Consider the following 27,893-nt stretch of genomic DNA (forward strand, 5'->3'; position numbering starts at 1 on the left):
AGTTCTTGGCTGCTAAACAAAAGGTCAGCGGTTCCAACCCACCAGCTACTCCCCGGGAAAAAGATGTGGCAGTCGGCTTCTGTAAAGATTTATAGCATTGGCGGCTGACGTACGAGGAAATGCTCGTGATCACTAGTCATTAGAGAAATGCAAATCAAAACTATAGTGAGATATCATCTCACCCTGACATTACTGGCACTAATAAAAAAAAACAGAAAATAGCAAATGTTGGAGAGGCTTCCAGGAGATTGGAACTTTATGCACTACTGGTGGGAATGCAAAATAGTACAACCATTTTGGAAAACAATATGGCGCTTCCTTAAAAAGCTAGAAATAGAAATAACATACGATCCAGCGATCCCTCTCCTAGGAATATACCCTACAGAAATAAAAGCCATCACACAAACAGACACATGCACACTCATGTTCATTGCAAAATTATTCACAATGGCAAAAAGATGGAAACAACCTAAATGCCCATCAACAGATGAATGGATAAACAAACTATGGTACATACACACAATGGAGTACTACACAATGATAAAGAACAATGATGAACCTTCAAAATATCTCACAACATGGATGAATCTGGAGGGCATTTTGCTGAGTGAAATACGTCAATCACAAAAAGACAAATATTGTATGAGACCACTATTATAAAAACTCATGAAAAGGTTTTCACAAAGAAAGAAACAATCTTTGATGGTTACGAGGGAGGGGAGGAGTGAGGAGGGAAAAACACTAACTAGACAATAGATAAGTGGTAGCTTTGGTGAAGGATAAGACAGTACACATCACTGGGGAAGTCAGCACAACTTGACCAAGGCAAAGTCATAGATGCTTCATAAACCAAAAAAACCCGAAACCTGTTGCTGTCAAGTAGATTCCGACTCATAACGACCCTACAGGACAGAGCAGAACTGTCCCATAGGGTTTCCAAGGAATGCCTGGTGGATTTGAACTGCCGACCTTTTGGTTAGCAGCTGAATTCTTAACCACTATGCCACCAGGGTTTCCGAGAAGCTTCATAGACACATTCAAACTCCCTAAGGGACCAAGTTACTGGGTTGAAGACTGGGGACCATGGTCTCTGTGGACATCTAGCTCAATTTGCATAACATAGTTTATAAAGAAAACGTTCTACATCCTACTTTGGTGAGTAGCGTCTGGGGTCTTAAAAGCCTGTGAGCAGCCATCTAAGATACTCCACTGGTCTCACCACTTCGGGAGCAAGGGAGAATGAAGAAAACCAAGACACAAGGGAAAGATTAGTCTAAAGGGATAATGGACCACAACTACCACAGCCTCCATTAGATTGAGTCCAGCACAACTAGATGGTGCTTGGCTACCACCACCGACTGCTCTGACAGGGATCACAACAGAAGGTCTCCGATAGAGCAGAGAAAAATGTAGAACAAAATTCAAACTCACCAAAAAAGACCAGACTTACTGGTTGGACAGAGACTGGAGAAACCCCAAGAGTATGGCCCCCAGACACCCTTTTAACTCAGTACCGAAGTCACTCCTGAAGTCCACCCTTCAGCCAAAGATTAGACAGGCCTATAAACAAAAATAACACATGCAGTTCAACCATGTATATGAGACTAAATGGGCACACCAGCCCCAAAGCGAACACAAGAAGGCAGGAAGGGACAGGAAAGCTGGACAAATGGAAATGGGGAAGCCAAGGTCAAGAACGGGAGAGTATTGACACATTGTGGGGTTGGCAACCAATGTCACAAAACAATATGTATATTGTTTAATGAGAAACTAATTTGCTCTGTAAACGTTCACCTAAAGCACGCACACACACACACACCCCCACACCCACACACGAAGATTTATAGCCTTGGAAACCCTAAGGGGCAGTTCTACTTTGCCCTGTAGGGTTGCTATGAATTGAAATCGACTCGATGGCAGTGGGTTTGTTTTGTGATAGGTTTTGTTTTTTTTCAAATGTGATGTATTAGTCTTGTTCTGTGTGGCTCTGGAGAGCAAGACAATAAAAAGACTGTAAGTTGCATGTGCAGAAGAACAAATGTTCACTACTAAATCCCAGCACATGAATGGTGCTAACACATTTCCAGTAAACGACTGAATGCATGCATGATGAACAAAAACCAATGGTTGAAACTGAAAGAGGCAGATTGTTGACTCAGCTTATCTTTCAGTCAATCTGAGCTATTAAAAAATTAAATGGACTGCCCTTGAAAGGCAGTGAGATTCTCTGTTGCTAGGAGTGAAACAGGAGCTAGGGGACCATATTTTTGGGATGTGATAGAGAAGATTGATTCATCAGATAATAGTCAGAGCTACCTAACCTCTGTGAACTCTGAAAACTCAGGCACTCCAATTCTGTAAGTCCAAGGGTCTCCATACACAGTTTGGGAGAAACAAAACAGGACTCATAGTCTCGCAGAAGTCTGCAAGTGGCACGTTTATTAAACAAATGCTCACGACCGATGTTTCACAGCAGCAACAAATGTTTTTTCGCTACATCAAATCTCCCTTACTAAGGAAAAAAAACGACAATCTCACACAAGGTTGATGGATTTAGATTCTTTTTCCCACGTTTCCTGGGGTGAAACCAGCCTCCTCACGCTGTTTCCTCTTTTGCACGTTCAACTAATTTCATCTTCTTCACCTCCTGTCTGGCCAAGTGTCCCCGGAAGGCTGCTTGGATTTTGATAGCAGCAAACTCCATCTTTTCCTTATCTTCCTCAGAAGACTCCTTCATTGAAAGGAGAAAAAGTACAAGACTGGTTAAAAATCTCATATTTTTGATGCCATGAAAATAAATGCATAAATTTCATCAATTTAGGGACGCAACGATCTGAGATCTGCTGCTTCCTGAGGGAATTTTATATATTGTCACATTGTATACGTACCAAATGGTGAATGCCCAAATAGCAGGCATTTTGTTTTGTCACTTTTTAACATGTCTCTGCAAAACAAGATCACTGCCAGCTTTTTTTTTTCCAAATAGCTCCTGTTTAACAGTTTCCTGAGCAATCACATTTTTGGGGGAAACAAGAAAGAATGCTTGAAGCATGGTAAAAATGTCAAGAAGAATAGTAAATGTGCTGTTTTAAAAGAATCATAATTATATAAGCTGGATTAGAATGTTAGCTTCTTAATCGCTCAGTGATTAACTAATCAAAATCATGCATCTGAAGTGGAGTGCCCAAGAGAATCCCTTCGTCTAACAATGTCAGTTCCAACATGGTTGGTTCAACTTTGGTATACAGCTTCTTCTTCTTTTTAAAAATAATGTGGGTATAACTTACAAACACTGAAATGCAGAGATCGTAAGTGTACAATTCAATAGAAACATAGTTTTTAATATAGGTTTTTAAATGATAAAAGTGACATCAAAAAACACCCAAAACCAAACCAAACCAAACCAAACCTGTTGCCGTCGAATCGATTCTGGCTCATAGCGACCCCATAGGACAGAGTAGAACTGCCCCATAGGGTTTCCAAGGAGCAGCTGGTGGATTCGAACTGCTGACCTTTTGGTTAGCAGCCGAACTGTTAACCACTACGGCACCAGGGTGTCCAAAGTGACACTGGCACATGTAAAAACCTAAATATCACTGGATATCCTATACTTCTCAGAAGTGACCATTATTATGGGTGCAGTATATATATATATATATTCTGGAAGTATATCTATATTCTGGAATATATATATATATTTCCAGAATTTTTCTGTTTACAAATACATCGATATGAGTATATCTATGCCTTTTAATTTAAAAAATGAGGTCGTTGCTAATCACAGAGTTCTGAAACTACTTTTTCATGTAATAACGTATCTTAGTTCTCTTTTTTGACGTTATTATTCAGTATATAACTCAGCCCTTTCTTTTTTTATGACATCATTGTACTCCATTATATTTACGTACTTTGATTTCTTTACTCAGTCCCTCATTGAATGGATCTTTGGGTTGTTTCCTCCCTCCCCCACCTCCACTACAATGAGGCAAATCTGGCTCTTAAATTTTTAAATGCAGAGAGAATGGTATAAAATCCTCAGAGATGATACTCCAATATGGGCAAATGAATTATGCTCAAGTTGGAAATCGATGAGATTCCAACTTAAAGAAAACCAACAACAAACCCGTATAAAGGCACCTGTGAAAGATGTAAGGAAATAAGATTCCCTTCCTTCTTCCTGGACTTTGCATTTTATGCCAATGCCAGACTTACTGGGTGGTACTGAAATAATTCTGGTATAACCCGTAAAGGTTGTAGGGAAAATCCATGACCCAGTGGGTAGGAACTGAAGTGTTCCTTGAGGGGGATGTCCATTTGGGTATTAATTATTGGTTTACTAACTGGGACAAGACGTGAAAAGGAACTCAGAATTTTGGCCTCTAACGTAGAGAGAATGACTTCTTCTTTCTTACTAGGCCTAGTCCTCTGGAGTCTGGACTATGAAGACTACAGGCAGTGGTGTGCTGATAAATGTCTAACAATTGGCTCCTCTGACAGGAGCCCTGGTGGTGCAGTTGTTAAGCACTCGGCTGCTAACTGAAACAGTGGTGGTTTGATCCCACCCATGGCTCTGTGGGAGAAAGACGTGGCAGTCTGCTTCTGTAAAAGATTACAGCCTTGGAAACCCTAGGGGGCAGTTTTTACTCTGTCTTACAGGGTCATTAGGGGTTGGAATCAACTTAATGGCAGTGGATTTGGTTTTTGGTTGGTGCTTCAGGAAAAAAAAAAAGGCCTCATTTGTAGCATTTTCCGTGATATCAATACTCCCGTTGGTGCCTGACTTCAAGCTACCGAGGTGACATCGCTGCACACGAAGCTGGTAGAGCCGTGCACCATCGCGACTTGGGGGCTGGCCCTAGGACACCACTAATACAGGCACTTGAGGGCGGACTCTCCCCAGGTCTCTACTGCTTGGGTGTAGGCTGTCAGGCAGGAAGGCCTTTTTTAGAGGGACGTGCATGGAAGGTGCGTAAGCTACGTTTTGTAAAGCCATTTTATTTGGTTTCCTTTTGTTATCTCTGAACCTTTGCCATTGTGTGGTGGTGACAGCATCAATCAGTGAAACTTTCCTGAAGGAGAAGGTGACTCTGAAGGAACAAGACTGGGGCTGTGAGTTCTGTCTACCATTCCCCATGGGGAACTTTTCCTTCCATTGACAGTCTTGGAAAATAAGATCTGATGTGAAGGGGAAGAATGAGTTTTCCTTTATAAGAGGTATTGCTGAAAATGACCCACCAATTAGTTCATCACTGCTGTTAATTATCTAGAAAGCAAAAAACATATTTTTTACAATAAAAAATAACAGACTGGATTTAAATTTAGAGTATAACTTTTAAACTGAACATTATCATTCTTTGTTGGAATCCAAAAGATTACATGGAAAATAATACTTACTAAAACCGTGACTGGTGTCTCTTCCTCGTTCACCGATTCTTGAGACTGTTCCTTTTCAGGTACATCTTTCTCAGGGGGTTCTTCCTCCTGAAGAGAGAGGAGAGGGCCAAAGAGGCAATGTTTTCAAAACAGCAAAGTCTTGGATCCAACGGCTTGAAGGTAATTAAATATTACTTTGAGTTATTGAGAAGTAGGCAGAATTAAAAACACACTGATCTTTTAACCAGGAAAGTAGGTTGGAACAAGAAGAAATAAATGAAAACTCTCAAGGAAATATGAGCAAACAAATATCAAAGACCAAGAGCCTAGTAAAAATGTTTGATCTTTTGCTTCTGGAATGTGTATACCTTGTCCCATAAAGGAACAGTTTCCTCTTCCTTTACACTGAAGAACACTACACCATTGTTTTACACTAAAAGTGGGTGAGATGCTATAATGAATCCTGAACAAAATATAAAAAAGTAGTACAATAGTTCCTGAAATAGGAACAAAAAAAATGCCATTGTGTTCCGTCGTGCGAGGTCAAGCTGACTTTTTAACGTTTGTGGAGTAAAAACCAAGTCAAAGAAGATTTGCTGTGGGGAATAATTTAATGGGAAAAGAGAAACCAGCTCTGTTGATTTTGATATGGTTATTGAAGTCTTCCTCCAAAATAGAGGCAACGCTAAGTCACTGCTTAAGAGAAGAGCTTCTGTAATTGAAATTTAAGGACGTATAATCTAATAAATAAGGCCTTTAAAAGTCCAGAGATGGGGAAAAAAACTTGCAACCGCTATGTGATACAACGATTTAATGATTTTCAGCATTATTCCTTCGATTTCAATAAAATAGGAATATACATAAACCATGGACACAGAGAACACCGTTAAATGGAAATGGAACACTCTCGTATCCGGCAGGCACAAATGGATGAACTTCACTTTTGAACTCAGGAAATAAGTGGTAACCACTTCCCCAGGAATTCTCCAAAGTCTACAGGGAAACACCATCAAAACTTGAACTTTGTTAATTCTTTTAAGTCTAATTATCTGTTGGTGCTTTGTGGCTAAGAGTATTATCTCAGTTGTCTAGAGCAGTGATTCCTAAACTTTATAAACTAAACTTACTTTGGAGATCTTGTTAAAATGCAACTTCCGATTTGTAGGTCTAGTAGGCCCAGGATTTACAGTTCTATCAAGATCCCAGGTGATGCCAATGATGCTGATCCTACCCAGCCATTCTCTGCCAGGTTCCTCATCTGAACTCCGGGACACAGAAATGTGAGCTTGTCTATTTTCTCAGTTCTCTCAAGGATGGTACATAACTCGCACCATGACAGATACAAAGGAGAGACAGTGATTCCTTACATGGCTTAGGGCTTAATTATTTTGAAGAACCCTGGTTGAGAAAGGCTGGCTTTGAGAACGCCACAAAGAGAAAGACTGGCTCACTCTGAAGAGACTAGCTTTACAGAGAAAACTCTGTCCATCACCATCTTTAATTCTAGTTAGTCTTTTACAACATGTCAATGATAATGAATTAATGGATTGATAGTGTTTTACTTTATGAAATATCATTCATTAATCAACAAATATTTACTGAGTACCTGCTATGTGCTAAGCACCGATACTCAATAAATATCTGAAAAATAAATGAGTGAATAATTATTCTAGACCTTTCAAGCACTTTTTTCTTGTTGATCATCTTTAAACTTAAGCTGAGAATCTTACACATGATTCAGATACTTTAGAAAAGAATTTCTCATTAGGAAAAAAAACAGCACAATTAAAAAGGTTTAATAAGATATCTGTGATGCTTCTCACAATTCTTTTCTGTTTTGGAGACGGAGAAGAAACAGCTAAAGGCTAAAGGCTTCACAATACCTGGAATGCACGGTTGTTATAGAAACGGTCGTCTACCTTAGCCCCCCATTCTGCTGGATCAAAGTCGGTTTCTAAAGAATAAAAAGATAATAATGTCAGACTTATTTTGAGTTTATTAAAGTAAATATAGGATAGTAACACAAACAAGTTCTTTTTTGAAATCATAGGTTCTTCACTGCCAATATAAAGTCTTACCAACATCATACATAGCCTAGCACTGCAAACATAACCAATAGTCATTAAATACGTATGATAATGAATTAAACACTGGATGAGCCCTTGGAAATATTTAGCAAAATGGTAAAAAACCAGAATTGCTGCCTTTACAGAATTTATAAAAAGGTGGGTGAGACTAAATACCCATATCTAAACATAAGTATAGAAGCTTATAAACATGCATCAGTAAACACAGGAAAAGGTATAAAAATGCTAAGTACTCAGGAAGTTTGGAAAAGTGAAGGATGGGAGAGGCTTTCAAAAAATGAGGTATTATATAGCCAGTTGACACAGATTTTATATTTAAACAGATTTTTTTTCTTTAACTTTTCACTATGGGAAATTTCAAACTTAGAAAGTAAAAAAGAATAGTATAATGAACCCCCTTGTGTCCATTACCGATTTAATAAATTTTCAACTTGTGATTTCTCTTGTTTTATCTGTACCTGCACTCACTTGTCCACCTTTTCCTATGATTACGTTCAAGCAACCCAGACATCATATTATTTTATCCATAAACATTTATTTCAGTATGCATCTGTAAAATATACTCTCACTCTTTCTTTGAAATACTATTTTACTATGTTTTCGGTAAAAGTTTACACAGTTTAGGTTCCCATCCAACAATTTCTACCCAAGTTGTTCAGTGACATTGGTTATGTTCTTCACAATGTATGAACACTCTCATTATTTCTGTTCTGGTGGTTCTGTTTCCGTTAATCGAGTTTTCCCTGCCCCCTTACATTCTCATCTTTGTTTTGAAGTAATTGTTGACTGCTTGGTCTCATATAGGTGATTTTTTAAAGCAGCACAGTACTGACAGGTGATACACATTATTTTGGAGCCAATCTGTTATTTAGCTACTAGGTGACCTCAGGGGTTTGTTTCGGTTCAAGGTTTGAAGAGCATTAGTCTTGGGGAGTCCTCCAGTCTCAACCAGCCCAGTGTTTTTTTTTTTTTTTTTTAGGAATTTGAGGTTCTGTCCCACATTTTTCTCTCATTCTGTCAGGATCCATATCTATTATGGCCCTGATTAGAATGATCAGTAGTGGTAACCAGGCATCATCTAGTTCTTCTGGTCTCAGGGTAGATGAGGCCAGGGTTCCTGTAGACTATTTATTTTGTTGACTAGTTTCTTCTTTGAATCTTTGGTTTCCTTCTTTCTCTTTTGCTCCAGACAAGTAGAGACAGATAGTTGTATCTTAGATGGCTGCTCACAAGCTTTCAAGACCCCAGACACTACTCACCAAACTAGGATGCAGAACATAACTTTATAAACTATTTTATGCCAATTGACTGAGATGTCCCATGAGACTATGGTCCTAATCCTTCAAACCCAGAAACCCAATCCCATGAGGTGTTTGGTTATGTTTAAGAACTATCTGCAAGTGTGCTCCCTGTGTGCTTTATTACGTATTTGAATATATGTGCATATAGTCACACAGATGCATATACATATACATATGTTGTTGTTAGGTGCCGTCAAGTTTGTTCCGACTCATAGCGACCCTACGTACAACAGAACGAAACACTGCCCAGTCCTGCACCATCCTCACAACAGCTGCTATGTCTGAGCCCACTGTTGCAGCCACTGTGTCAATACATCTTGTTGAGGGTTTTCCTCTTTTTCGCTGACCTTCTACTTTACCAAGCACAATGTCTTTCTCCTGGGACTTGCCCCTCCTGATAACATGTCCAAAGAATGTGAGACGAAGTCTCGCTGTTCTCGCTTCTAAGAAGCATTCTGGCTGTACTTCTTCCAAGACAGATTTGTTCATTCTTCTGGCAGTCCCTGGTATATTCAGTATTCTTCGCCAACACCATAATTCAAAAGCATCAATTCTTCTTCGGTCTTCCTTACTCATTATCCAGCTTTAGCATGCTTATGAGGTGACTGAAAACACCACGACTTGGGTCAGGTGCACCTGAGTCCTCAAAGTAATATCTTTGCTATTTAACACTTTAAAGAGGTGTTTTGCATCAGATTTGCCCAATGTAATACATTGTTTGATTTCTTGACCGCTGCTTCCATGGGTGTTGATTGTGGATCCAAGTAAAATGAAATCCTTGACAACCTCCATCTTTTCTCTGTTTATCATGATGTTGCTTATTGGTCCAGTTGTGAGGATTTTTGTTTTATGTTGAGGTGTGATCCATACTGAAGGCTGTAGTCTTTGATCTTCATCAGTAAGTGCTTCAGGTCCTCTTTGCTTTCAGCAACCAAGTTGTGTCATCTGCATATTTCAGGTTGTTAATGAATAAATATACATATGCATACACCTATATATACACACATATATTCATACCTACCTATTTTTACGCAAATAATGTGAGCTTTCTACATTTGCCAACCGTGCCCCCCTCCTCTGAGGTATTTTTGTAAGCACCACTATGCCAATTTTTTTTCACATGTTGCTGTAAAAAAAAAAAATTAGTATAACATGCTTAGAAAAATACTTATGGGGGGGAGGGAGGGTGGTCGTGGTTGGCAAACGAACACAGGAGGAGCGCTTTATTTGTGTGAAAATACGGCATACACATATATGCCTACATACATACATACATATATGCCTGCATATGTATTTTTTGGTTGTTTTTGCTGTTGTTTCAACATTATATATGCCATAGCAATTACCAACAGGTCCTTTTCTCTTCTGTACTTTTTAGCAACATCGGTCACCTTTGTCAGGATGTGTACACTTCACTCTCATTCAGCGTTACTTTTCCCATCACCAAAAATAACAAGCGCTACTATCTAGAGAGTGAATCTCCCTCCCCCCTATCTCTGGTAACCACTAATGAACATTATTTTCTACATATTTACTTGGTCATGTCGTTTCATAAAAGTGAGAACATACAATTATTTGTTTTTTTGTGATTAACTTATTTCACTCAACATAATATCCTCCAGGTTTATCCACAAAGATGTCTTAGGAACTCAATTTTTATTGTTGAGTGTGTACCACATTTTACTTATCCATTCATCTGTTGATGGGCACTCAAGTTGTTTCCAACTTTTTGCTATTGTAAATAGTGCTGCGATGAACACAGAGGTGTATACGTCTGTTCGTGTCACTTCTATTAGATCCCTAGGGTATATACCTAGGAGTGGAATTGCTGGGTCATATGGCAGCTCTACTTCTAGGTTTTTGAAGAACCACCAGACTGTTTTCCACAATGGCTGTACCATTTTGCAATTTTGCATTCCCACCAGCAATGGATGCGGGTTCCAATTTCTCCACATCCCCTCCATCACTTGTTATTTTCTGTTTTTTTTTTTTTTTTTTTTAAATCTTGGTCATCCTATCAAACCAAACCAAACCAAACCGGTTGCTGTCAAGTCGATTCTGACTCATAGCGACTCAACAGGACAGAGTACAACTGCCCCATAGGGTTTCCAAGGAGGAGCTAGTGGATTCGAACTGCCGATGTTTTGGTTAGCAGCCATAGCTCTCAACCACTGCGCCACCAGGTCAACCTAGTGGGAATGAACAGTATCTCATTGTGGTTTTGATTTGTATTTCTCTGATGACTAATGATGTTGAGCATCTTTTCATGTGTCTGTTGGTCATTTGAATATCCTCTTTGGTGAATGAAGTGTCTTGTTCATGTCCTTTGTCCAGTTTTTAATTGGGTTATTTGTCTTTTTGTTAAGTTGTAGAAGTTTTCGATACATAGTGAAACCTGTCAGAGCCAGAACTCGATGGGACTGCCTTGTGTTTCAGGGTCTCACAAACTTTCCGCCCTTGATAGGGCACAGTCTTACCAGTTTTCTATCACCTTCCACTAGTAGAAAAAATTTGACGGGTTTCTGCCGTACTCAGGTTCCGGCTTTCGCAGGTTTTACTGTATTTTAGATATTAGACCCTTATCAGTTATATCGTTCCCAAAGATTGTTTTTCCTAGTCAGTAGGATGTCTCTTTACTGTTTTGAAAAGGTCTTTCAATGAATATAAGTATTTAACTTCTATGAGGTCGCATCTAAGATATACTTTTAAAATTTAACCACACCATTTTCACACCTAAAAATACTAATAATTCCTCTTAATATTATTAATTATCCAGTCAATCATCCAAATTTCTAGCACTGTTTAATATATTTATTATTATTATTTTTACGTTTGGTTTGTTCAAATCCAGGACCCAAACAGTGGACACACACGGCCTTTTGCTGTATTGTTTACATCTCTTTTAATTGAAAGCCTCCCCATCGCCATTTTTCCCCACAAGTTACTTGTTGAAGAAATTGGGTCATTTGTTCTTTGGAGTTTTACACAGTTTAGATTTTTCTGATTCCATCTCCATTGTGGTTTTAAACAGTACTTTTGCTTTAAATTTCCTGTAGTCTGGTAGTTCTATACGTTTGATGTGATTCATGTTTAATTTTGAGAGGCAGGAATACTTCATACTCATTGCTGTCGAGTTGATTCTGACTCATAGCGACCCTATAGGACAGCGCAGAACTGCCCCATAGGGTTTCCAAGGCTGTAAATCTTTACGGGAGCACACTGCCGCATCTCTGTCTCGTGGAGTGGCTGGTGGGTTCCAACTGTGACCTTTCAGTTAGCAGCTGAGCCATTAACCACTGCGCCACCAGGGCATAAGGCAATAAAAAGGGGAGGGGTATAAAACTGGAAAGGACTAAGTAAAACTTTGCTTTTGCAGATGACATGATTTTCTGCATAAAAAGTACTAAGATGTGTAAAAAAAGTTCTACACTATGAGTAAATGCCAGATTTCTTTCCTTTCTTTAAGGCCAAAAACCAAACCCACTGCTGCTGAGTCAATTCTAACTCACAGTGACCCTTCAGGACAGAGCAGAACTGCCCCACTGTGTTTCCAAGGCTGAAATTTTCATGGAAGCAGACTGCCCCATCTTTCTCCTGAGTGGCTGGTGTGTTTGAACCACAGACCGTTCAGTTAGCAGCTGAGCACTTAACCACTGCACCAGGAGTGCTGTGTAATTCCATCAGGAATTACAGTTGTCTGTCCAGTTGTGTCTCTTTTTATGATTTTTATAGGTCCAGTGACAATCGTTGCTGAGACCATTGCTTAGATCATTACAGGCTGCATAATGGTGATGTTCTAATTTGATCATTTCTTCTTTGTTTTCCGGAGTACTCAATAAAGAAAAAACTTTTTCTCATCAAGTATTTGTTTGCCCAGAGGTACAGTTCTTACAGAAAAGGGAGGTTAAAGGTTTGATTCTTTTCCTTTATTTACCATTTTTCAGAATAATTAGTTGGTTGCCTAGAATCCTCTGAAGGTGACCAAGGAGGGTTTGAAATTTAACAAATTGAATGAATTTCAATCCATTGCATTTATAACTCTTACTGATGTGGTAACTGTCTGAAATTTGGCCAAAAAAAGAAAAACCCAAAAAAACAAATCCATTGCCGTTGAATCAATTCTGACTCATAGCGACCCTGAAGGGCAGCGTACAACTGCCTCATAGGGTTTCCAAGGAGCAGCTGGTAGATTTGAACTGCCAACCTTCTGGTTAGCAGCTGTAGCTCATAACCACTACGCCACCAGGGTTTCCAAAATCTGGCCAGTGGGAGCTTATTCAGGTGTTCAGATGCTCCTGAGTTCTCTGTAAACAACTCTAGTAATCTTTAGTTGCTTGTTTTCTGATATGGCAAGATGTTCACACCTCATGGAATTAGCTAGTTCTCCAAGAAGCCCTGGCTCCTGGGAAATGGTATTTAGAGACCACAGTCTAGGGGCTAGGTGCTCACTGCTACTGTGTTGGTTATTGTGTAAAGGCTTTTTAAACAGAGCAAAGAAATACTTATTTTTTAAGGAGAAAACATTATGAGGTCACAATAATTTTTTTTTCATTTTTATTTAGGATTATAGGATTATATTAACTTCTCTGATTTTTATATTTGCATGTAAATTTTCTTACACTAAAAATCTTATTCCTAATGACATTAGCAGAGTTACTTATTTGCTTTGCCCTACAAAATATAATTTCAGAATAATCATACTATAATGTTATTAAGAGGTCCCTGGGTAGCACAGTTTGTGCTTGACTACTAACCTAAAGATTAGCAGTTCAAATCCACCTAGTGACACCTCAGAAGAAAGCCCTGCTGATCTGCTTCTGTCAAGATTATAGACAAGAAAACCCTGTGGAGCAGTTCTACTCTGTAACACATGAGGTCGCCATGAGTCAGAATTGACTCGACAGCAACAGGCTTTTTTTTTTTTTTTTTAAATTAACAATAGTTACTAAAAACGGTTGAAAAGAATTTTTTTTTTCTAGTTTGTTTTATTTTTAGGATATATCCACCAGGGATGTATAGTCAAATTAATGTTATGAAATCACTTGAAATAATTACTTGCTGTGTGGTTGTTATAAACCTAACTATTCTAGATTTGCTTACAGTTGTTAGAAACTCCTTAACAATTTTTGGGTTTAATTTCATAACTATGCTAAACATTTATATAATTCTAAATTCAATATGGACAAGGCAGTGTTTCATTCTGTCATACACAGAGTCACTATGAGTTAGAACCGACTCGACAGTACTTAACAACAACAACAAATCCAACAAATCCAGAGAAGCCTACCTTCTATTCAGTACCCTCTACCCTAGTTCCCTCTCCCCTTAGAAGTAACTGTTATTTTTTAAAAGATTTATCCTTCCATTTAAAAAATATAAAATGGTTCATATCGATCTCCCCCTTGTTAGATAAATGGTAGCATAGTAAAGATCGTTTTCCACCTTGCTTTTTTCACTTTATATATACTGAAGATCACTCTATACATTACTGTCTTAGGCTGGGTTCTGCAGAGAAGCAAAACCAGTGTATATGTACACACACACACACACACCCCCACACCCACAAGAGAGAGATTTATATCGAGGAAATGGCTCATGTGGTTGTAAAGGCTGGAAAGTCCGAGGTCCGTGGGTCAGGCTGGAGGCTTCTCCGGACTCACGTACCAGGAGATCTATTAATTTGCTTAATCAGTGAAACCACATCTATAACAGAAGCTGCAATTGAAGTGACCACCTGGTTAAATTTTTGATAATCCACTGTCATTCTCCAAAATCCATCTGTTTTTTGCACAGGCCAAATAGGTGAGTTCAATGAGAATGAGGTGAGAATCATCACCCCTGCATCCTTCAAGTCCTTGATGGTGGCAGTAATCTTTGCAATCCCACCAGGAATTTGGTATTGCTTTTAGTTTACTATTTTCTTAGGTAGGGGCAGTTCTAATGGCTTCCACTTGGCTTTTCCTACCATAATAGCGCTTACTCCACTTGTTAGAGATCCAATGTAGGGGTTCTTCCGGTTGCTGAGTATGTCTATTCCAACTCTGCATTCTGGAACCGAGGAAAACACTACAGGATGGGTTTGGGGGCTGTCTTAGTCATCTAGTGCTGCTATAACAGAAATACCATAAGTGGCTGGCTTTAACAAACAGAGGTTTATTCTCTCACAATTTAGGAGACTAGATGTCCAAATTCAGAGTGCCAGCTCCAAGGGAAGGCTTTCTCTCTCTGTTGGCTCTGGGGGAAGATACTTGTCATCAATCTTCCCCTGGTGTAGGAGCTTCTCAGCACAGGGATCCCAGGTCCAAAGGACACTCTCGCTTCTGGCTCTTCCTGCTTGGTGGTAATGAAGTCCCCGTCTCTGCTCCCTTCTCTCTCCTTTTATCTCTTGTAAGATAAAAGGTGGTGCAGGCCACACCCCAGGGAAACTCCCCCTACATCGTATCAGAGCTGTGACCTGAGTAAAGGGTCTTATATTCCACCCTAATCCTCTGTAACATAACCTAATCTTGCCTTGAGATTAGGATTTATAACACATAGGAAAATTAGACCAGATCACAAAATGGTGGACAACCATACAATACTGGGAATCATGGCCTAGTCAAGTAGACACACATTTTTGGGAGACACAATTCAATCCATAACAGGGACCCACTGGACCCTCTATGAACTGAACCTGAGTCAAGACTCCATTAATAACTTTACCTCCATATCCCCCCACTCTGATTGGTGGGCTACAGTGACGTTTTGGGCCTCCTGGAATTAGTGTCAGTTCAGAGCCAGTTTCCAGTAATCCCCAAAAAGTCTGCGTATTTCCTTTTCCCAATTAACAGTCACTTCTGGCGGCGCAGTGGTTAAGAGTTCAGGCTGCTAACCAAAAGGGTGGCTGTTCGATTCCATCAGCTGCTCCTTGGAAACCCCACGGGGCAGTTTTACTCTGTCCTGTAGGGTCGCTATGAGTCGGAATCCGCTTGACAGCAACAGGTAAGGGGATTTTTGGGGAAGGCTGGGAGAAAGAGTAATAGTACAAAATTTTGGCAGTGTAGTGGGGTCCTTCCTCAAGGGGATTCAGCCTCCCCTTCATTCAAGGGGTTGTGGATCTGTAAACTGGCTCAAGTCTGGGAATTGATTGAGGGGCCATGACTCTCTATTCTGGCAATTCAAGTTAGACTGCTATTCACTTGACCTAGAATTTTTCTGCTTGTACAGCTCGAGCAAATATTTAGTAGATAACCAATCTATTTCACTCCTAGGGACACCATGACTAAGCAGCCAACGCCTAAGTCCATACAAGTCGCGCTATTCTGATTACTGCTTTGACTCCGCTGTCCATGACAGTAACCACGCCCACCTTGTCTTTGTTGAATGAGTGCAGCCGCTCGGCCCCTACTTCCATGGGGTCTATTCAGCCCCACTGTAGTTAGATGCCTTAACTCAATCAGGGCTCTTTCCACTGTCGAACCTGACTTACATAAAATAGCAATCACAGCAGTCTTCAAGGAAGCTGGGGCTCCCTTCACAAACTTATTCCTCACTGTTGTGGTAAAAACTGTGTCCTCTGGGCACTCCATGTGTGGGTCTGCTGGTCTAACTTGATAATTCACTCTTACATGCCCATGTCCCTAAGCCTTTGGATACCTTCTTCTACTGTCTACCAAGGCAGGCCTGGCACTTCAACTTTACTGGGGGCCGCTCATTATCCATGCTTCAGGGAACCAACCAAATAAACTATTAGATCCTTTCCTAACCTCTCGAGCTGAAACACTGAATGAAGACTCTGTGCTTAGTGGGCCTATCAATAAACTCAGACTGATCCAACTTCATGTTCCTTGCACACCCTTAACAGCCATTCTCACACATATTTCCCAGGTTTCTATTTGTACGTATTAGAAAACTCAAGCAATTCTTTTGGAGTGTAGGGTAACTCCTCCTGTATCAGCTTGGCTAGGTATGATTCTCAGTGGTCTGGCAGACATTGGACTGATTGCTAAGCACATTAACCACCATATTAACCTACTGTGATATACATTGCAAATATTTTTTCTCAGTTTGTCATTTGTAGTTTTATTTTCCTTATGGTGATTTTTGTCATGTAAAAGTTTACTTTTATGTTAGCAATTTTATCAATCTTTTCCCTAATTGCTTCTGGAATTTTGAATCATAGCTAGCAAAGATTTTTCTTCTCTTAAGTTATAGAGAAATCTACCCATATTTTCTCCTAGCATACGCATGGCTTCATTTTTTAATATTTAAATCTCAGATCATTTTGGAATTTATCCTGTTGCATGGTGTCTTAGTTGTCTAGTGCTGCTACAACAGAAATACCACAAGTGGACGGCTTTAACAAACAGATTTATTCTCTCACAGTCTGTTGTTGTTATGGGCTATTGAGTCAGTTCCGACTTATAGTGATACTATAGGACAGAGTAGAACTGCCCTAAAAGGTTTCCAAGGAGTGGCTGGTGGATTTGAACTGCTGACCTCTTGGTTAGTAGCCAAGCTCTCAACCATTGTGCCACCTGGGCTCCTGCTCACATTCTAGGAGGCTAGAAGCCCAAATTTAGGGTACCAGGTCCCAGAGAATGCCTTTTCTCTTTGTTGGCTCTGGGGGAAGGTCCTTGTCTTCAATCTTCCCCTGGTCTAGGAGCTTCTCACTGCAGGGACTCTGGGTCCAAAGGACACGCATGCTCCTGGCTCTTCTTTTTTGGTGGCAGGAGGTCCCCCTCCTCTCTGCTCAATTCTCTCTTTTATATTTCAAAAGAGATTGACTCAAGATAAACCTAATCCTGTAGATTGAATCCTGCCTCATTAACATCATAGAGGTTAGGATTTACAACACACAGGAAAATTATATCAGATCACATAATGGAGGACAACCACACAATACTGAGAATCATGGCCTAGCCAAGTTGACACTCATTTTTGGGGGACACAATTCAATCCATAACATTCCACCCTTTGGCTCCCAAAAATTTATGTCCCTGCCACATGTAAAATTAATTCACCCCATTGTATCATCGTACAAGTCTTATTATCAACTCAAAGTGCAAATTCCATTCTGGGGCAAAATTCCTGTTCATCTGTGAAATCTAGAATACAAGTTATCTACTTCCAAAGTACAATGGTGGCACAGGCACAAGCTAGACATTTCCATTACAAATGGGAGAAATTGGAGGGAAAGAAGGGATAACAGGCATCAGGCAAGTCAGCAGAACACATTATATTAGCTCTCAAGCTTTGACAGTAATCCTCTGTTCTCTGAGACCATTTAGGCAATGGCCCTGCCCTCCAGATTCTGGGTGTTGGCCACACTCTCTGGATTCTGGATGGAAGCCCCTTGACCCTGGGCTTCAGCTCTGCCTTCCAGGCCCACTGGGACAGCAACTCTGCTCCCTCACATTTGGGCAGCCCCATTCTCCTAGTCCATCTGAGTGGTGACTCACTGCCGTAGCCCCGCAGACCCCATTCTTCTGCCCCTTGGGCATGGCAGTCCTGCCCCCTCAGCTTTGGACAGCAGATCTGGCCCCATCCCCTGGCACTCATGAACATAGCCCCACACTCTAGAACCGAGTTGGTGAAGATCTTACTCTGAAACCTAGGAGGCTGTGGCCCTACCCCTTGAAACCCCAGAGGCCATGGCTCCATCATTTGAGACCCAAGAGGTTGTGGCCCTATCCTTTGAGACTGAGGCAGCTCTGCTTCCTGTGTTCCTTGTCTCTTCAGCTTCTGCTTCCTGGTTCCTTGGCCTTTCGGCCCTTTGGACCTCACCGCCCTTGTCTGTCCTGCTGAGGCAAGTGTTCAAAAGGTCTTTAGCTCCACTGATAAGTGCCTGGAGGCACCCCATTCTGCCAGTAAATCTTGGCCGGAAGGCACTCAGCATTCTTGCTCTGTGGGTTGGCAAGTGTAGTTTAACCGGTAAGTGCCCAGAGGCACCCCACTCCGCCAGGGAGCCTCCTGTGCAAAGACAATCAGCTTTCTTGCTCCGTGGGTCGGCTCCAGTGCTGTCTCAAGCTGGTCTCCTGGTTCTGCTGCTGCTTCTCACCGTCTTCATCACCTCCAGTGTTACAGCCTGCTCATTTCTTTCTGAGTCCTCATCAGAATTGTCTTTGATGTCCATAATTCCACCAACAGTCTCTTCAAGGCAATCCAGGCTTTTACTATTAGTCACTTTAAAACTCTTCCAGCCTTTACCCATTCACAGTTTCAAAATCGCTTCCACACTGTAGGTATCTGTTAGAGCAGCACCCCACTCTTGGTACCAAATTCTGTCTTAGTTATCTAGTGCTGCTAAAAGAGAAATACCGCAAGTGGATGGCTTTAACAGGGATTTATACTCTCACATTCTAGGAGGCTAGAAGTCCGAATTCAGGGTGCCAGCTCCCAGATAGTGCTTTCTTTCTCTGTCAGCTCTAGGGGAAGATCCCTGTCATCAATCTTCTCCTGGTCTAGGAGCTTCTTCGGGCAGGGACCTTTCACTCCTGGCTCTTCTTTCTTGGTGGTAGGAGGTCTCCCTCCTCTCTGCTCAGTTCTTTTATATCTCAAAAGAGATTGCCTCAGGATACAACCTAATCCTGTGGACTGAATCCTGCCTCATTAACATAACTGCCCCTAATCCTGTCTCATTAACATCATAGAGGTTAGGATTTACAACACATAAATAAATGACATAATGGAGGACAACCACACACTACTGGGAATCATGGCATAGCCAAGTTGACACATAATTTTGGGAGACACAATTCAATCCATAATATATGGTGTAAGGAGTTCCTGGGTGGTGCAAGTGGTTAACCATTGGGTGGAAGGTTAAGCAAATGGTTAAGCACTGGTCTACTAACTGAAAGTTTGGCTGTTCAAACCCACCCAGAGATGCCTGAGAAGTAAGGCCTGGTGATATGCTTCCTTTCAAGAGCACAGCCTTGAAAACCCTATGGAGTGCAGTTCTACTTGGCACACATGGGGTTTCCATGAGTCAGAATTGACTTGATGACAACTAATAACATGGTTTAAGGAATTGATCCAATTTATCATTTTCTACCGTTATTCCAACATCATTTGTTAAAAAGTCCATCATTTCCCTACTGATTTGAGATACTACTTATATTGTATACCAAAATGTTTCCTGCCCCCAAAATCAAAGTTAAAACTAGTCATCACTTATGAGGAATGGTTGCATGAGAATTCCTGCATTGTGTGGGAGACTGGGCTAATGATTTTTGTCCCCTTTTTGTAGAGACTAAATCCTGACACTTTGTATTAGTTGGATCATTCGTGTTTAGTTGACATGGTGGAAGTGGGTGTGGTGTTTAAATTTTTTTCAAATAGCTTTATCCATTGTTTATTAGAGGCTAGTACCCTGGGGCCGTTAATCTGAATCACCAATTGCTTTAATTACCGTGATGCAGTTAACAATGACTCAAATGTTTTTGTAATGGGATGTTTCTGAGTTCTAAAATTAAATACATGACTACCGACTTTTTATGGCATGAATTTGTAAAATTAATGTTATAATAACAAAATTAAATTAATGTTTATTACAATTTACCCTTTACCCCAAAAGATTTAATGACTTTCCCTGCTAAAGATAATTTATCAAAATGTTTGCAGTGGCAGGCATTTAAGTTTCAAATTGTGCAATAAATATTCACACTGACTGGATATGGAAAAGAACAGCAACGTTCAGGAAACTGGCAGTGAGACTGGGCCCTGCTAGCATAATGCAAAGGCTAGAGGTTAGAGCTGTGCTGTGTGTATGGGAGTTGTTTGAATTCAAGCCTCGAGATCGGTTTCCTCCCTCTGTATAATGATTTGAAATGGAATGTTTATTTGCTTGTGGATATTTCTAGTCACCTTTACCACTCTGTTGGAATACTATAGTAAAAAGTAATGATGATGACAGCTTACTCATGACTAGAATAGATGATGACAGAAAGATTGTTCTAATCAAGAATAGGTTTTTTGTACAAACTTATAGCCAAAATAATTCCCATCCTGACACTGGGTCAGGTCCTGATAACCATGAACCTCCAAGGCAGGGGACTTAGAAAGTTTATTTATGGACGTGAAGGAATTTTGTTTTCTCTCTTTCAACCAAAGGGTCACGTTAGAAGGGATCTTAGTCTCCGGACAGGATGGGGCCTTGAGAGTATAGAGGAAGAGTATAAATTACCTTCCCAAGCTATGAAGTTCACTTTTCAAAGCAGTTTGCCTTCAAAGCAGTTTGTCTATATGCCTTTATTGCAGAACAGTTTCATATACCTCCAACGAATACCAATGTATTCAACCTAAAGAGTGTAGAATTATTTTTTGCAAATCAAAATTTAAAGAAAACCACAAACTCTCCTCCCAGGAAGAACAGACAGTCTGGGAGGTGTAGGGAACAGTACGCTCAAAAATGGATGGGTATGACCTCTTGTGGTTCCCTTCCACCCAGTGTGTCCATGAGAAATACAGTGAAGAAAATCTGGGTGATAAACTAGTAACCTTCGATAACGTGAAACTTATTTAAGAGAACTTGTCAAAAAGGCACGCGCTGTTTCAAATCCTGTTATTTGAAGTCAACTCCTCAAAACGATTTTCTGTGGAATAGAGAAGGTCTTAATTACACCATAACCAAATGCTTAGTCTCTTATTGAAAAAAAGATGCCTATTTTTAAAAAGCTTACTCTCTCTTTTCTCTAGAAGGTTCTCAAAATATGCTGCTGCAAAAGCTGGTATATTGTCCGGCTGCTCCCTCAGAATCTCGCGTGTCAGCCCTTCAAGAAGATTCCCAAATCCTTGTGGAATTCGGTAGTGGGTGTTGGAGAATGGAATCGACATCTCCTTGGAAGGAACTGCCTATTGTACCTAGAGATTCATTAAAGAGCACTGTCTTTAAATATGCACGATTATTACTTATGTAATCACAACTATGACAACAAATTATTTCTGAGACCCAAATTTTGTAGACTTCAATTATTTTTTCCAATACAAGTTCATCCATTTATTTCAAAAAGTTTTGAATTCTCCATTATTAATTAGAACATTACAAATACAGACCCATTTATTAGGCTGAATACTTCTTAAAAAAAAAACTATGAAAATCACAGGCGTTTTCACTATAACACTAAATACCTCTTCTCTCTCTCCGTCTTTCAGTTCTTAGGAGGAGATGATGATTTCTGCTATCTTACAGGAGTTTAGCGACAATGATTAAAAACCTAGTTTTGCTGAATTCATTGTAAGTTGCTGAGAAGACACCGTTCAGGAAATTAGGCAGGTGGTTCTGTCTAAAACAAACAACTAAATAAGAACCATTTTTAAAAAGTTGGAATTAGTCCTGGTTCTACAAAGTCCTCTCATTTGTTGAATGAAGACGCTTCACACTTAATCTTTTCCTTAGCTTCCATTCCGAAAGCATGACCTCTGAACACCTGTTTACTCCGAAGCGGAGCAGGAGGCAAGGTCATGATTTTCAAAGCCCAGTCTCCCAAGTTTTGGGGGCCTTTTACTTCTTGGGTTTGTCTTGACCAGGCCTTCTTTTCCAGTCTTGGAATATACGAGCTGGATGAAGGGTAACTGCCAAGCAGTGGGTTAGGCTACCGATAGGAAAAGAAAACATAGCAATCTGGTCTGTCTGTGACAGTGTCAACGCGGAATAAAAGCGGAAGCCCAATCTGTGGAGGGTATTTTTTCTTTCTTTTTTTTTTTTGAGGGGCAGGAGATGAGGTACTGAATCAGTCTAGGGCTGTGAAGAGGAGGACTGGTGAGACCTGGGCAAATCTGGGGAGTGGGGCGGACGCGGACCACCCGGGGTTGCAGACTCGCGCAGCACGGCTGCCTCGGCTGCTGATGTACCCCAGGACTCCCAGGGTGTGTCGGGGCTCCTGAGAGCACACGAGAGACGCAGGGAAAAGGCGAGGTCTTGGTTTTGGAGAGGAAGTCGGGAAACCGCCTCACCTCTCCTTTCGCGCAGAGCTGGTGCCGATGGTTCCGCTTGTTTTTCTCGTTGCTGGGTAACCGTTTTTTCTTCCACTACGGCGGCCGAGAGGGGGAGAGGCCCGGCCTCGCCCTGCGGCCGCGGGCGGCTTCGCGGATTCAATGGCCTGGGAGGGGTGGAGCCAGGCCCGGCCCCGCCCATGGCCCTGCCCCCACCTGGCGTCCACTTCCGGAGTCCCGCGCGTTGGTGACGGACCATGGTCGCGCTAGGATTGGCGCTTGGGCTAGTGATGCCTTTAATCTTGTGGGTCCGAAGAAGTGCAGGTGAGGCGGCCCGGCCGGACCCTACCCTCAGCCTGCACCGGCTCTGAGATCCGGCGTCCCCTCTAAGATCGGGGAAGGAACCCGGCCAGGAGCCGGGATCTCGGACCTGTGTTTAGGCAGCAGTGTCTGCTGGGTCGGGGCTCCGGCCCTAAGTCTTTCTCCACTCCCTTCCCCCACCGCTCTGAGATGCCTTCCTGTTGATGGGGTGTGTCAAGGGCAGAGGGAGAGTTGGTTTGTCTGAGTGTGGAGGCCCGAATGTGCCCAGACCGAGGCCCTCAGGGTCCTTGAGTAACCGCAGGGGAGCTGGGGAGGTGGGGGGGAGGGGGTGAAGCTAGTTAGCTAGTTAGGTATTATTTGGAAACAGGCGACTGAGTCATCCAAAACATTTTACTGCTGCCCACTCAGTTGTGCCCTTGGGGAGGGTTTTCTTCAGGCTGGGTTCCTTGGGGGAATTAAATTTTACTAGTTGAAGTGGTGATTAGGGCTAAGAGACACAGCCCCCTCACTGGCTCAGAATATTTAAGGCTCAGCTTTGATTTCTGGTGCAGTTTCTGATATTGGTGGTGGACTAATATGCGTGACTTTGGAGACGGGGGTGACTGGTTTTGGGCTATTGTTGAGGTCAGATCCTGTCATTTGAAGCCCCCTCTCCTCACAATAGGCAGGCTGGACAAGTGGGTGACGTGCACGGAGAAACCAGGAAAGGGAAACTGTCTGCTAATGCAAAGTAAAGTGATAATGCTCGACCTATTTTTTTTTTTTTATTTTAAACTACCCAAAGAGTAGATCCCAAAGAAATGAAAATTGAGGTGGGGGAATGGTTTGCAGAAAAATGACTGCTAGTCTACCTGTTGTTGTTAGGTGCCGTCGAGTCGGTTCCGACACATAGTGACCCCATGTACAACAGAACGAAACACTGCCTGGTCCTGCACCATCCTCACAGTTGCTGTTATGCTTGAGCCCATTGTTGCAGCCACTGTGTCAATCCATCTGTTGAGGGTCTTCCTCTTTTTCACCGACCCTCTACTTTACCAGGCATGATGTCATTCAATAGGGACTGGTCCCCCCTGACAACATGTCCAAAGTATATGAGACATAGTCTCGCCATCCTTGCGTCTAAGGAGCATTCTGGTTATATTTCTTCCAAGACAGATTTGTTCATTCTCTTGACGTCCATGGAGTATTCAATATTCTTCACCAACACCACAATTCAAAGGCATCAATTCTTTTTTGGGCTTCTTATTCATTGTCCGGCTTCCACGTGCATATAAGGTGATTAAAAACACTGTGGCTTGGGTCAGGTGCACCTTAGTCTTCAAAAACATCTTTGCTTTTCAACACTTTAAAGAGGTCTTTTGTAGCAGATTTGCCTAATGCAGTGCGTCTTGATTTCTTGACTGCTGCTTCCATGGGCATTGATTGTGGATCCAAGTAAAATGAAATCCTTGACAACTTCAATCTTTTCTCCATTTATCATAATGTTGCTTTTTGGTCCATTTGTAAGGATTTTTGTTTTCTTTATGTTGAGGTGCAATCCATACTGAAGGCTGTGGTCTTTGATCTTCATCAGTAAGCAAGTCCTCTTTACTTTCAGCAGGCAAGGTTGTGTCACCTGCATAACGCACGTTGTTAATGAGTCTTCCTCCAATCCTGATTCCCTGTTCTTCATATAGTCCAGCTTCTCGGATTATTTGTTCAGCATACAGATTGAATAAGTATGGTGAAAGGATACAACTCTGACGCACACCTTTCCACGCAGCATCCCCTTATTCTGTTCGAATGACTGCCTCTTGATCTATGTATAGGTTCCTCATGAGCACAATTAAGTGTTCTGGAATTTCCATTCTTCGCAGTGTTATCCATAATTCGTTATGATTCACACAGTCAAATGCCTTTGCGTAGTCAATGAAACACAGGTAAACATCTTTCTGGTATTCTCTGCTTTCAGTCAGGATCCATCTGACATCAGCAATGATATCCCTGGTTCCAAATCCTCTTCTGAATCTGGCTTGAATTTCTGGCAGTTCCCTGTCAATATACTGCTACAGCCACTTTTGAATCATCTTCAGCAAAATTTTACTTGCATGTGATATTAATGATATTGTTTGATAATTTTTGCATTTGGTTGGATCACCTTTCTTTGGAATAGGCATAAATATGGATCTTTTCCAGTCGGCTGGCCAGGTAGCTGTCTTCCAAATTTCTTGACATGGTTAATGTTTCAACACACAGGTGCAGCACTGGAAGTGCTTACTCGTCTGTGCCAAGAAATTTGGAAGATAGCTACCTGCTCTACCTAGAAACCCCCAAGAGTACCCTGACTCGGACCAACTGCAGCTCATTAGATGTTTTTTTTCCAGAGAGTGCAGACTAGCAACACTCTGCATATCATTCATTCCCTGACCCTTATCTCCCTGTGCGGTGATCTTTGGGGTCCATTATATGAGGTAGGAAGAAGATAAAAAGAATAGGGACGTATCTGATTAGTTTTTCTGTTCAAGGCTGTTAACTTTAATATCAGTTTTTAATCTCCTTTGGGTGATATTGTTACACCACCATTAACACCATTAACATTAATATATTTTTCACTCATTAACGCTCTAAAATTTCCTTCTTTGGTTGCATCTGCTGACATCTTTCCTTCAGATCGTTTTTCTCGGGCCCATTTCTATCGTGTAGTATTTGATATGAACAAAAGCGTATGTGACAATAAAATAACAAACGAGGAACTAAGACGTTATTGAGGCACCCTGTGTGTCCCCTGCAAGCCTGCCCCCAGCTCCTCACCAGAGTGGAGCCCTGTCCTAATTTTGTCTTTTAATGATGGTCTCTTTCCCCACAACGCTAATCCTGTTTTTCTTCTCCAATCCCCAGAAGAAAAAATCGAAGACCTCAAAAAGATTCAGATGTTAAACGTGTCTTGAGCTTGACAAAAGCAGTTACCAGCCCCGCCCCACTTCCCAGTCACCGATTTCTGTCCATTTCTCAATTTCTTGGTAACTCTCCACTGTGTACACTTACTAGCTTGCAGTCTGAGCGTTACAGGGACCGGGAGCATGACTTTTCTTTGATTTACCGTCGGTAGCTGGCAGAGTGGGAATTGTGAAGTAACTTTGGAATGAGGTGGCTTGGTTTCTAACCCTGTGACTAAGTACCTGTGTGATTTTAGGCCAGTTGAATGAGTTTAATGTCTGCAAAATCGGTGGTTCAGTGGTAGAATTCTCACCTTCCATGCTGGAGACCCGGGTTCGATTCCCTGCCAATGCACCTCGTGTGCAGCCACTGCCTGTCTGCCACTGGAGGCTTACGTGTTGCTATGACGCTGAATTGGTTTCAGTTGAGCTTCCAGATGAAGATGGACTAGGAAGAAAGGCCTGGCAGTCTATTTCCGAAAATCAGCGTGTGAAAAGCCCATGGATCACAACAACATAATGTGTTTAGCACTGGAGGTGCTACATGCAAGCTTCTCAGTAGGATGTAAGGGTCCTGCCTGCAAGGATTTTTGTCTATTTTTTTTTCCCCTCCCTTTTCATTGTTAAATCCCCAATGCTTAAAATAGTGTGTGGCATAAAGTTGGCTTCAATAAATATTTGTTGAATTAATTAACAAATACGATAAAACCAAAACTAAAACTGTTGCTGTCGAGTCGATTCTGACTCACAGTGACCCTATAGGACAAAGTAGAACTGCCCCATAGGGTTTCCAGGGAGTGGCTGGTAGATTTGAACTGCTGACTTTTTGGTAGCCGATCTCTTAAAATATGATAGCTATGTTTTTTTATTTTTATTGTACTTTAGATGAAGGTTTACAGAACAAATAGTTTTTCATTAAACAGTACACGTATTGTTTTATGACAATGGTTAATAACCCTATGACATGTCAACACTGTCCCTTCTCAGCCTTGGGTTCCCTATTACAGCTTTCCTGTCCCCTCCTGCCTTCTAGTCCTTGCCCCATTAGTCTCGTTTTGTTTTATGGGCCTGTCTAATCTTTGGCTGAATGGTGAAACCCCGGGAGTGACTTCATTACTGAGCTAAAAGGGTGTCCGGGGGCCATACTCTCAGGGTTTCTCCAGTCTCTGTCAGGCCAGGAAGTCTAGCCTTTTTTTGTGAGTTAGAATTTTGTTCTACATTTTTCTCCAGCTCTGTCCAGGACCCTCTGTTGTGATGCCAGTCAGAGCAGTCAGTGGTGGTACCCGGGCATCATCTAGTTGTACTAGACTCAGTCTGGTGGAGGCCGTGGTAGCTGGGGTCTGTTAGTCCTTTGGACTAATCTTTTCCTTGTATCCTGTTCTCTTCATTCTCCCTTGCTCCGGAAGGGGTGAGACCAGTGGAATACCTTAGATGGCCACTCACAGGCTTTTAAGATCTCAGACAGTACTCACCAAGGTAGAATGTCAAACATTGTCTTTATCAATTGTGTTATGCCAATTGAGCTAGGTGTTCCCCGAGACCATGGTCCCCATAGCCCTCCACCCAGCAATTCAGTCCCTCGGGGAGTTTGGATGTGACTATAGAGCTTCCATGACCTTCCCTTATACAAGTGGTGCTGGTTTCCCCTGTATTGTGTATTGTCTTACCCTTCACCAAAGTTACCACTTATCTATTGTCTATTTAGTAATTCCCCCCACATCCCTCCCATCCCTGGTAACCAACAACGATTGTTTCTTTTTGTGTGTGAACTTTTCCATGGGTTTTTACAATAGAAGTCTCATACAATATTTGTCCTTTTGTGATTGACTGATTTCACTTAGCATAATGTCTTTCAGTTTCATCCATGTTATGAGATGCTTCACAGATTCATTGTCGTTCTTTATCGTTGCATAGTACTCCATTGTGTGTATGTACCATAGTTTGTTTATCCATTCATCTGTTGATGGGCATCTAGGTTGTTT

General features: G+C 41.4%; 2 protein-coding genes across 4 annotated transcripts in view; one reads left to right on the forward strand and one right to left on the reverse strand.

Moving 5' to 3' along the window:
• Positions 1-2,470: 2,470 nt before the first annotated feature.
• SPA17 (sperm autoantigenic protein 17) lies at positions 2,471-22,713 on the reverse strand. 2 transcript variants are annotated; one of them, XM_004379395.2, is made up of 5 exons: positions 22,697-22,713; positions 21,424-21,604; positions 7,257-7,327; positions 5,395-5,481; positions 2,471-2,731 (listed from the first exon to the last, which is right to left on the reverse strand). In XM_004379395.2, exons 2-5 carry the CDS (start codon positions 21,575-21,577, stop codon positions 2,597-2,599), a joined length of 447 nt encoding a protein of 148 aa, XP_004379452.1. In that variant the 5' UTR covers positions 21,578-21,604; positions 22,697-22,713; the 3' UTR covers positions 2,471-2,596. The 2 variants fall into 2 exon arrangements, with proteins under 2 accessions (XP_004379452.1, XP_023589790.1); XM_023734022.1 differs by lacking the exons at positions 21,424-21,604; positions 22,697-22,713 and having other exon boundaries at positions 7,257-7,693.
• Positions 22,714-22,889: 176 nt separating this feature from the next.
• Positions 22,890-27,893, forward strand: part of SIAE (sialic acid acetylesterase) — a 49,295-nt gene continuing 44,291 nt past the window's right edge. For both annotated transcript variants that reach the window (XM_004379367.2, XM_023734093.1), the window contains exon 1: positions 22,890-22,999. In XM_004379367.2, the coding sequence (XP_004379424.1) occupies positions 22,933-22,999 (67 nt within the window). In that variant the 5' untranslated portion in view covers positions 22,890-22,932. The remainder of the gene's footprint in view (positions 23,000-27,893) is intronic.

The sequence above is a fragment of the Trichechus manatus genome, unplaced genomic scaffold, assembly GCF_000243295.1.
Source record: "Trichechus manatus latirostris isolate Lorelei unplaced genomic scaffold, TriManLat1.0 scaffold00064, whole genome shotgun sequence".
Taxonomy (NCBI): Eukaryota; Metazoa; Chordata; class Mammalia; order Sirenia; family Trichechidae; genus Trichechus; species Trichechus manatus.